Source organism: Schistocerca piceifrons, chromosome 3 (assembly GCF_021461385.2).
Source record: "Schistocerca piceifrons isolate TAMUIC-IGC-003096 chromosome 3, iqSchPice1.1, whole genome shotgun sequence".
Lineage (NCBI taxonomy): Eukaryota > Metazoa > Arthropoda > Insecta > Orthoptera > Acrididae > Schistocerca > Schistocerca piceifrons.
In genome coordinates, this window is record NC_060140.1 from 95,121,939 (window position 1) to 95,134,397 (window position 12,459).

At 37.8% G+C, this 12,459-nt stretch overlaps 1 protein-coding gene across 1 annotated transcript in view; it reads left to right on the forward strand.

Annotated features, from left to right (window-relative positions):
• LOC124788421 (probable chitinase 10) overlaps positions 1 to 12,459 on the forward strand; it is a 231,877-nt gene that overhangs the window by 157,774 nt on the left and 61,644 nt on the right. Inside the window, exons 26-30 of the mRNA XM_047255688.1 lie at positions 404 to 539; positions 626 to 768; positions 5,234 to 5,419; positions 7,154 to 7,279; positions 7,986 to 8,133. Of these exons, the coding sequence (XP_047111644.1) occupies positions 404 to 539; positions 626 to 768; positions 5,234 to 5,419; positions 7,154 to 7,279; positions 7,986 to 8,133 (739 nt within the window). The remainder of the gene's footprint in view (positions 1 to 403; positions 540 to 625; positions 769 to 5,233; positions 5,420 to 7,153; positions 7,280 to 7,985; positions 8,134 to 12,459) is intronic.

Genomic DNA, 12,459 nt, shown 5'->3' on the forward strand with positions numbered 1-12,459 from the left:
ATCAGATGGATGAGCTTCTGGCTCCAAAAGTTAATATATAAGCTTTTGCCTGTCTCTGTTGGCATATTATAACTATAATTCAGCCAGAATATAAATAATTTAAGAGTTCAGGAAACAACTCACTGAATAGTAGAAGCATTGAGCCATTGACAGATACACAATATGGCAACCTAATATTGCATTGGTAACTATAGAAATACAACAGACATAAACACAGCTTTGATACAGAAAGAATAAAAACAAGTGGCAAACATCCATGCTGTGATATTTGCATACCATCACTTTTAAATATTCATTAAAAGTACTGGTAACTAATGTAAGAAATAATTTTTTGTTCATGTTTAAATACAAAGGAATGAGCATTTTGTTCCACACAGTTCATTAATTTTGTTTATGTTTTCAGGTTGATTGTGCCAAGGGACCAGCTTCAGACAAATCATCATTTGCTGCACTGGTCAAAGAGTTAAGGCAGGCCTTTGAGCCTAAGGGATTGTTGTTATCTTCAGCTGTATCTCCAAGCAAAACTGTAATTGATGCAGGTATAGGAAGAGAAATGTCATTCATTTGCAGTGTGTTTTTTTGTATGCTTTCAGATGTACCTTACATTTTTTATGTTGTCATCCAGGTTATGATGTTAAAACTCTGGCAGAGAATCTTGATTGGATAGCAGTGATGACTTATGATTTCCATGGCCAATGGGACAAGAAAACAGGACATGTAGCACCTCTTTATTTCCATCCTGATGACGATTTCTACTTCTTTAATGCTGTAAGTAACAAAAGAAATAAGTTGCACTCTGTACTGTATCTTATGAAGTGCTCTTAAACTTGAGAAAACTTGTAATGTTAGACAATTGCTAACAGACAGTCTTGTTACTTTTGTTAACATGGGCAATGGAACACCAGTGGACTGCATCAGCATCAAAAGAGTTTACTTTCTTTGTTTTTACACAATACAACAAGACTTATGTATCATGAATGTGCTAGGACAACAACACAAAGCTGCACTCAGAACAGTATTGTGTGATGACAGGAAATTATATTACCATATTTATACCAACTAACCATCAAGAAATGAATTAAATGCACTGAAATGAAGCAAATGAATCAATGGGGATGATATCAATAAAGATGTAGTGACACAGAATGATATCAGTGCAATGCATTCAAACATGTTGAACCTGCATAGTAATAAACCTGCAATGACAAAGGCAAATCTGTCAGATCAGGACTCACACCTGCATTTGAGTCAGGCCTAGATGCATACCTAGATAGCCTAATTATTAAGGATGAATGCTCATGAAAACAGGAAATCCAGAAATATACACTGAGGTAACAAAAGTTATGGGACAGTGATATGCGCATATACAGATGGCAGTAGTATCATGTACACAAGTTATAAAAGGGGAGTGCATTGACAAATCTGTCATTTATACTCATGTGATTCATGTGAATGGGTTTCTGATGTGATTAAGGCCGCACTACAGGAATTGACATACTTTGAACATGGAATGGTAGTTGTAGCTTGATGCGTAGGACATTCCATTTCAGAAATCATTATGGAATTTAATATTCCATGATCTGTAGTGTCAAGAGTGTGCTGAGAATGCCACATTTCAGACATTACCACTCACCACAGGCAACACAGTGCCCAACATCCTTCACTCAACGACCAAGAGCAACATTGTTTAAACATAGTTGTCAGTGCTAACCGACAAGCAATACTGTGTGAAATAAATGCAGAAATCAATGTGAATTGTACAATGAATGTATCCATTAGGACAGTGTGGGAAAATCTGGCCTTAATGGGCTATGGCAGCAATTGACCGACGCGAGTGCCTTTGCTAACAGGACAACATCACCCGCAGCGCCTCTCTTGGGCTCGTGACCATATCAATTGAACCCTAGATGACTGGAGAACCATGGCCTGGTCAGGTGAGTCCCAATTTCAGTTGGTAAGAGCTAATGGGTGGGGTTCGGGTGTGGTGCAGACCCCACGAAGCCATGGACCCAGGTTGTCAACAAGGCACTGTGCAAGTGGTTGGTGGCTCCATAACAATGTCAGCTGCATTTATATGGAATGGACTGGGACCTCTAGTCCAATTGAACTGATCATTGATTAGAAATGATTATGTTCAGCTGCTTTGAGATCATTTTCAGCCATTCGTGAACTAATAAATGTCGTGTGACTAGGGCCTCCCGTCGGGTAGACCGTTCGCCGGGTGCAAGTCTTTCGATTTGATGCCACTTCGGCGATTTGCATGTTGATGGGAATGAAATGATGATGATCAGGACAACACAACATCCAGTCCCTGAGTGGAGCAAATCTCCAACCCAACCGGGAATAGAACCCGGACCCTTAGGATTGACATTCTGTCACGCTGACCACTCAGCTACCGGGGGCGGACATTCGTGAACTTATTGTTCCTAAAAAACAATGGAATTTCCATGGATGATAAGGCACCATTCACCAGGCCACAGTTGTTCATATTTGGTTTGAAGAACATTTTGGGCAATTCAAGCAAATGATTTGGCAACCTAGATAGCTTGAAATGAATCAGATTGAACATTTATGGGACATAACCGAGAAGTCAGTTTGTACAGAAAATTTTGCACCAGCAACACTTTTGCAATTGTGGATGGCTAGAGAGGTGACTTAGCTCACTATTTCTGCAGGGGAATTTGAATAAGTTGTTGAGTCCATGCCACGTCTAGTTGCTGCACTACATGGGACAAAAGGAGGTCCAACATATGTTAGGAGGTATCACAAGACTTTTGTCACTTCAGTGTATACCATCCTGGCCTGCTGCTGTTGGCTTCCATCTCAATGTTTAGTACATTATAATTGTGTGGCACACTGATGGACAGATGTCACTGGAATGCACTTAACAAACCTCTCACTATACTGAGTGACACTGTGCAGTTATAGTGAAATGGTGAACTAGCACGTTATGAAGCAATTTTTACACGAATACAGACCTATTCCTTTCATCACTTGACATGTGCCCTAATCTTCTCTGTCTGTTACATATTTTCCATACTCACCAGAATGCGCAGGCACAGTTGTGTGCCTCTCTTCAGCTGTGTGATCACAATTTTCAGCAATCGTAGCACATACACAACTATGGTGACTTTTTGATCCCACTCGAGCAGTCCCATTATTTACTCGTACGATGCCTTTTACACATCCTTCAGCACAGTTATTCACTGTGTGTCACAATTAATTGCTTCCACATTTGTGACTGTCCTGATGTTTTATGAGCCTTTATCAGTGAGTGAAACAGATTTTCGCTTGTTAAGAGAGCTCCACAGTCGTGCTTTGTGTGGATCTGGGAGAAACTGCTTGTCAGTATCCTCCTCCTACAACTTCAAACAGATACATCCCTGACACCCCTGCAGAAGAGTGGCAGAATGTAAATCACATTTTTTTCTGCCAGTTTTCATGATCTGATAAGAGGATAAAAATCTATTGTAAGAGTTTTGTGGTATTTCTCCCATATTAATAATGGCCAAATCATGCAATATCTAGATTTGTGGGGCATTCAGCTGTGACAGTGGCCTGATGTTGGAATCCATGGGAACATGAAGCCATGCATACTCGCCATCGAAGTTTTGGTCAACCACGTCTGAGCACCACAAGGGAGGATCACTGTATTGTGCACCAAGCACATCGTAGCCACTTCACATCTGCTCCTTCCATCTGAGAACAAGTATTGGATTCACTGTAACACTCTGTGGTACTCTGCACCATTGACTGGAGACTGACAGCAGCCAGTTTAGTGTCTTACCACCCCAAACATAGGCTGCTGTTAAAACTGCTACCAAACTTGTGTTGTGTCATGGCTGCAGAGCTGTGGCTGCTGATGAGCAGCATCACGTTGTATTCAGTAGTGAATTGTGGTTCTGCACTACCCCAGATGACCATCATCAGTTGAGTATAGGTGCAACCTGGGAAGAGGTCCCATTCTTCCAATGTTCTGGAGAGGCACAGCAGTGTTACTCTTGCTGTGATGGTGTGGGTTCCATTGGCTATGACTCCAGGCTACATGGTTGGCAGCAATTTGAGATACTCTGATAACACAGCAGTTAGTCATGCACATCCTGTGTCCTCATGTGTTGCTTCTTGTGTGACAGTATCATGGTGTCATTTTTCAACAGGACAATGATTATCAACAAAAAGCACATATGTCTCTAAACTGTCTGTGTGATATTGAGATTTTCCTGCAGCTAACAATATCCGCAGATCTGTCCCCAATAGAACATGTCTGTGTTCTTTGTAAATTTTATTTGATTTTGTAATCACGGAAATAACATCACGTACTCTCTCAACCCATGAAGTTTTATTTTGGTTACTCCTCTCCTTCTGGGTGCTTAACTTTTTTTGTCAGATATTGCATACTGCTTGAAATTCAAAGCTTTCTACACATCAAATGAAGAATCATACATTTGCCTGAAGATGGCTGTACAAATAGCAGATAAGTGAAAGTGTATGTTGTACTTTTGTAACTATGTGGATAAATTTGGCAGCCTGGCACAGAGATGTCATGATAACAATGAAATTTGGCTTTTATTGTGTAGGAACATGTTGCAATATGATGTAAATCAAGTATCACTGTGATCTTAAAAATAGTTGTATCTGTACAGCTTTTGAAACTAGCCATGTTGCATATTTTAAGATGTAAACAGCTAAATTCAAATGGTTTCCTAAGTCTCTTGAAGACGAGAAAGATTTCCCAATTCTGCAACCACAAATTAAAAAAAATCAAGAAAATGCATTGTATCACTTTGGGCAATTGTAAATTAAAGATTTGTGAAGTAGCCAACACTATAGAAATGTCATAAGAAAAAATAGGACACATTTTCCATGAAGTATGATCTACAAGAAAGCTGTGTGCAAGATGTGATCTGTCTTTGCTGAATACTAACTAGGAGGAAACTAATTTACCAGAAATATTTGTATCATTTTACTGCGTACAGAATGCATTTATGTTGTGCTCTGGCCTGTACTGTGGTTGAGGCATGAATACATAAAATCATGCTAGAATTGGAACAGTAGTCAAAGCTGTGGGTGGAAGCTGATAGCACTGCATCAAAATGAAGAAGCCATTTAATTTTCTGGGCAGATTGTGGCTACCATTTTACACTCACATATTGGTTACAGAGAAATAATAAAATGTCATCCCAAGTTTCTGAAAATTCTATAGTATATCTCTAAAGAGTCTTCATCATTTCAGAACTTCTCCATTAATTACTGGATATCAGAAGGAGCACCCAGGCGCAAAATCGTCATGGGTATGCCTTTGTATGGCCAGTCTTTCCAACTGGAGAAAGCTTCTACTAATGGTCTAAATGCTCGATCAACTGGACCAGGCCAGGCTGGAGAATTCACAAGGGCTGCTGGTTTTCTGGCCTATTATGAGGTAACAGATGAGTTCTGTATGGAATTTCAGTCACTTCTGCTTACTTTAAAACCCTAATAAACTTAAAATACTAATAATTTTATACCATTCACATCAGCTGTTGTCTGCCTGTTCTAGAGTTTTCACTGCATAAATAAATTTTATATTTATGACTGGATGCCTTGGTGGTGTCACACTTCTCTGAAGAACACACAGTTTATGCTAATTTAGTTGTATGTGCTTCACCCTCATTTAAATTTAATTATTTCATACTTTTGTATTGTTTTCGGCAGTGGTGGCTCATGCAGAATGTTACCAATATGCTACAATGTGGTGGCCTATAGAGTTTTTATTCAGAAGGGTAGTAATCATAAATCAATAAAATAATGGAAACTCCTGGCTGGAATATCAACACTGTAGGAAGAGATAGGTTGTTACTGACCATAAAGATGACACATTAAGTTAGAGACAGGCACAATTAAAAGACGCTTACACATAAGCCTTTGGCAACAGCCTTCATCAGAAAAAGAAAGAGAAACACACACCATTCATTTTCACAAGCAATCACACCTCACATACATGATCGCCTACTCCTGAAGCTTGGACCAGAATGCCAGAATGCATTCTGGTCTGATCTGCCAGAGTTGGCGATCATGTGTGCATGAGGTGTGCTTGCTTGTGTGAATGAGTGGTGTGTGTTTCTCATTCTTCTTCTGATGAAGGCTGTGGCCAAAAGCTTATGTGTAACTGTCTTTTAACTGCATCTACCTGAAAAATAATGTGTCATCTTTAGAGTAAGTAGCAATCAGTTTTTTCTTACATTGTTGAATATATTAATTTTACATACATAAATTGAATTGTTTAAATAGATTCAAATTTCATAATTAATAGTTTAACATTGCAAGGAACAAAATAAAATTAAAAAAATATGATGATAACAGGGGGAATTCATCACAGGTTGACAAATTGCCAGTCAGTGGACTTGGCTAGTTGGCCAAGGTGCCGCTAGGTCAACTGCTCCTCAAAAGTCCCTCATACTCTACACTTGCACAATACATTAAACATTCTTTCAAATAAAAAACTTATCTGGTGCTGTGAACAACATACCAATCTTAGTGCCAGAAGTGATGATGAAATATCAGAACATGCGCAGTTGAAAGCAGACAGCTGTGTTCCATCTCTGAGTTGTTCGTATCACAGCTGAGCATAATTTCAGTACTCCACACTGGTTTGTATTTATCATGGAGAGAGCACTACAAGACATGTTTTCATCCATTTTATTTTCATACCAGCATTCATTCGAAGAAAAATGGAATAATTTTAGTGCAGTTTCTTGCTTGCATTCAAAAATAAATGGTGTAATTTTAGTGTAATTTATGGCTTACATTTGAAGAGAAACAGCATAATTTTAGTGCAATATTTACAGACTACTGTAGCACATAACCAGCTGCCACTGGTACTAGGTATCAGTAGTAAAGGACTGTGTATATATTTGCAAAGCTGATCACTGCATGACCTTTTAAACAATCATCATCATGTCATGTGGCTGAAACACAATCTCATCATCACATCAGTTCTTGGTTGCTGTCACTATGAGACATACATTTTTTATTTTAAAATCAAAGTTGAGCATACTTTCTACACTAATTCATATGATAAAATTTTGCTAGACATTCATGTCTATCATCCATATGAAGCATGGTCTTTTCTAGGAAGAAAATGCTGTGTACAATGGCTGTTCTTATCATGTTTCAGATTTGCGACAGAATTAAGAACAAAGGATGGACAGTTGTGCAGGACCCAGAGCGAAGGATGGGACCATATGCATTCAAAGGCAATCAGTGGGTCAGTTTTGATGATGTTGCAATGATTCAACAAAAGGTATGATTATTGCATTTCTTACGTAGTCTCCATTACCCCTCGTTTCCTTTGTACAGTTCAAAAATATGACTGCTTTGCTTAGTTAAACACGTTATTTGTTGTATGTTAAATTTTGTTTTCCTCTCTATTGCCCCTGATCATAATTGCCTTATTATTACATCCACTCTTAGGTCTCTTGATAAATAAATCACACCAGTTCTTGCACCTGCCCTGGAGTAAGTTACTTACATCTAATTACATGATTAGCTTTATTGTTTTTTGACTCATGGTTGTTTCTGCCTGCTATCTTAACTTTATCACATATTGAAGTTTGTGTAACTTCTTCTGCCTGTCACTGTCCTTCTTTCACAACTCTCATCATTATTCCATATTTTTAAATCAGTTACAACATAAGTCTGGTTGAAAAAGCTCAGTTACTTATTTATAATTTTCATATATTGATACTTATTTGAATATTGCTTCATATCTTCTTGAATGTAATTTATTTTGATTTACTGTTGTATATGTGTTAGTATCCATTTCACATGGACCAGTCTGAATCATCAATAAACTGAGTGTGATTGGTACCAAATAATACTGGTTATGCTGGTCACAAGAAGTTTACAAACTATAACATAATTTTCATATTGTAAGGGATGTTTAGAGTTAAACTATCTTAATTTTGGTCTATTTAATATTCTTATAACAATTACTGCTGTTTTTGTAGAGTGAATACATAAGGAAAATGGGCCTTGGTGGTGGAATGATATGGGCCCTTGACCTAGATGATTTCCGCAACCGATGTGGTGGTGGTACACATCCTCTTCTAAATACAATTCGCACAGTATTGGCAGCACCACCAGGAGGAGATGGAGGTATGCACAAAGTAACCAACAGAAGTTAATTTACATTAAGTCATTGATCTTATTTAACATTCACATTCACAGGATAAATTATTAAGATGTGAAAGTATCAGGTAGAATAACTGTTTATTGCATCTGTAGATTTTTTCCCAGTCACATTATTCGTTAGGACAGTAAAGGCTTTCGACAGCAAATTCTCAGTCAGTGTTGTGCCTTGGTATGATTATCTGGAGTTATTCAGATAAATTTCAGTGATACTTACTCCTGAACCAAAACACATAAAAAAACAGGTAAAACTGGATAGAAAAAATATAAACTTCAAAACACATAAAAAACAGGTAAACTGGATAGGAAAAAATATAAACTTACCAAGCAAGTCCTCCAAGCTCCTTATCTGTGGTAATGAAATCAAAGGGAACATAATCAAGCAGAGCCATTAGGTCAAGGTAGCCACTTGTGACTGGTAGAGAAAATGGAGTCTTAGGTAAAGGAAGCTCATATCCTAACCTGTCTGAACAAATACGACATGAAATTATGAAATTGTATGTAGAAAATGGACTACTGTGTACAATAACAGGAATGTATATTTTATGACTGCAGAGGTGAAGGAATGACCTTATTTGGTTTCGGATAGTGAAACAAAAGCGTCAGAAAAAAAATGACAATGGTCATATCAAACAAATAAAACCAAAAATACATTCTTCAATAAACATTATTGTCATAATGTTAACCATTTACAGCTGAGAGAAAAAAAAATTCTTATTATGTTGTACTACATTATAATGAAGTAAAACATGGAAACAATCTGTACTAATTGTGATGTGATAGGATAATGATGGGGTCTCATAGGTTGTAAAGAGACAGAGAAGCCCCTGGAATAAAATTGATGGAAGGTGAAACAGTAGGATTTGTTAAGTTCTCTGGCATTTAGTGCTGATTTTGTGGTTAGAGAAAGGTAAATACTTGGCTTCACAGTAAAAAGTGATGGAGGTTATTGAGTGTCTTATTTGTGTTAATTAGATGGCTGATAGAGATGGGTTGCTAGTCCCCATCCCTCCATTGGGCATTGCCCAGGTGACGGATAAGGGATTGCTCTCCAGATATAAGGGTACTGGGATAATAAAATACTTGGGGCAAACCAAAACTAATATGTACACGAAAGGCTTGTCAAGCTGTGGTGAGGGTAACTTTCCTAGTGGTAGGGCACCACAAAAATCAAGACTCCTGGTCATCACATTTGGGACTGTGCAGAAGGTTATCAATTCATTCATGTAAAACAGTGACTGGTCAGAATACTCAACATATGTTTCAGGAACAGGACAGAATTTACTGAACATGAGTAAGAATATCTGAAGTAGTGGACCTATCACTTAATGGATTCACTTTCAAAGCAGTTCACCAAACAGATGAAGGCAGTCTTTTTAGTAAAGACAGCAAAATAAAAAAATGTCATGTGACTAGGACCTTCCGTCAGGTAGACCGTTCGCCTGGTGCAAGTCTTTCAATTTGACGCCACTTTGGTGACTTGTGCATCGATGGGGATGATATGATGATGATTAGCACAACACAACACCCAGTCCCTGAGCAGAGAAAATCTCTGACCCAGACAGGAGTCGAACCAGGGCCCTTAGGATTGACATTCTGTCAAGCTGACCACTCAGCTACCAGGGGCGGACAAGACAGCAAAATGAATATGGAAATAGATGCCCATATAGAATCAGCTAACAAAACACTTCACAGTTTATATCAGTATCTTAGAAAATATCACTCAGTACTAACTCTAAAATTTAGCTGTCTTACCAGTAATATTATGTGGATGTGAAGCTTTAACACATAGAAAGAAAGAGGAAGAAAAATTATTAATATATGAAAGGAAAATATTAAGAAATTTTTTGCATGTGTTATCAGTGAAGACAACAAGGAATAGAGGATAAAAATATAAATATGGGAGTTGTACAAACATTGCAATGTCATTGAAGGGCTAAAGAAGAGGAGGTTGAGCTGGGATAGTCATACAGCAAGAATGTCAGAGAAAAGGCTACCTGTTGTAGCGTTGTCTAGAATAATAGCTGGAATGAGAAGAAGAGGAATGTAGGTGCTGAGACAACATCCATGATGACAGCTAGGCTGAACCTCAGTATCAAAAACACAACCAACAGACTCAGCAGAAAGAACTGGAAGAGGCTTGTAGAGCAGGCACATGGTTATAAGGTCCATGCCGTATGTGATGTAAGTAAAGAGAGAATGGAGAATAAAATCAGAATAAAGTAATATGAAGGAGGCAAGCATATTTAATACTCATCTGAACATTTATATTTTTAGTGCATGCCTCATATCAAAAAATATCTGATAGAAATTGTGGGCATAAATACCAGAACTTCACAATTGTTTTTCTTTTTTGTGGACCGATTAGAAACTTTGCTGGGTATTTAGCTTGTAGCATTTGTCAGTTTGTTCATTAAGTAAATATATGAGGAATAGCCATTATATACCAGCAAATCATTCCTGGAGCAGACATATCTAGTATTAGGGCACAAAAAGGTCCATTGACAACAGTTCGAAAATGTATCTTCTTAGGTTTTCTGATGTTGTGCCTGGCTGATAATTCCTACACACCATCACAGCCAAAGCAGAGAAACAACATATCAAGCACTAAATTTGTGAGTTCAAGCAAGCAAATTCACAGAGAATCCAACATGGATCATGGATCTACCACATTTTTGTGTATGACCTAAAGTACAAGGATGTGCTGGAAAATAATGCCTTCAGTTTTTTTATGTGAAAAAATCTTAAAACTTTTTAAATAAAACAAACATTATTAAAATTCTACATCTTTATTTTTCATGTCTACATATTTATTTCTCAATATAGTCACCCTAGTGATGAAGACATTTCTCCCAGTAAGAGACCATATATTTGGTCTAGAAACCTGTGTCTAGAGACCAGTTTGTTCATACCATCATTGTAGACTATTTTAACTTGATGGAGCCACAACATCACTTCTGCTTGCATCACTTCATCACTAATAAACTGAAGTCCTTGAAGGAGTTCTTTAAGTTCTGGAAACAGATGAAAATCTGATGGGGCCAAGTAGGGCCTGTATGGAGCATGAACAATGACAGTGAACCCAAGACATCAGATTGCTGCAGAAGTCACAGTATATCATGTGTGGTCTGGCATTATCATGCTGAAGGAGAGAGCACTTCATGTGTGGATGAACTCTTCAAATTCATAACTCTATTACAGCATGCTGTTTCTCACATACCAACATAGCTACATTATACACTGTCATGTTACAGGCTACAATTCAGAGATTTCTAGCAGCAGAGGCTGCAAATATGGAGACATGAAGAATAAAGATGTGGAATGTTAATAACATTTCTCTTTTTAACACTTTAAGGGTTTTCATATAAAAAATTCAGAGACATTGCCTTTTAGCACACCCTCGTAAATGCAGGTGTGTCCAGACAACTGCCCTCTGATGTTTCTGCCTCACATACACAGTTAGGAAGATGAAGAGGATATTTTCATAGCCACAGTCTCCCAAAAACAGTGATACGCTGACTATCTTTTGCAGTGTCAGGACTCCAATTGGTGCACTGTTAGGATAAATATCAAAGTATAAAAATTCTCAATGCAGCAACTTATAATGAAGAACTAAAATAGCACAATATGAGTCATATACCAGAAATTTCTCTCAATATCCTTATTTTTATGAACTTAGATGTATTTTCTTCAGTTTTTGAACCATACCTGAGAACATTTTTGATGGTTGTTTCTTTGATATCTTCTATCAACCCTGTTAGTTCATGACCCATGCCTTTAATTTGTATAAAATAAAAGTAGTATTAAAAATAAGATCACCTTCATGTGAATTAATTGCTAGATAGAGCATATGTCATCTGTATTTTTGAATAAAAAAGGAGTTGTTCTCAATTCAGTATTTTATTTCTTTTTTCGTATGCATAACCACATATTTGTTTCCATTTTGAATGAAAATAATAAAAATAAACAACAATATATATGAAGGAAGTGATCTGTCTGAGCTGTTGAGCACAAGTTTAATACTCTGTCAAGTTGTCCAGCCACTTAGGTAGGTGGTGGTGGTGGTGGTGGTTAGTGTTTAACGTCCCATCGACAACGAGGTCATTAGAGACGGAGCGCAAGCTCGGGTTAGGGAAGGAGGGAGAAGGAAATCGGCCATGCCCTTTCAAATGAACCACCCGGCATTTGCCTGAAACGATTTAGGGAAATCACGGAAAACCTAAATCAGGATGGCTGGAGACTGGATTGAACCGTCGTTCTCCCGAATGCGAGTCCAGTGTGCTAACCACTTAG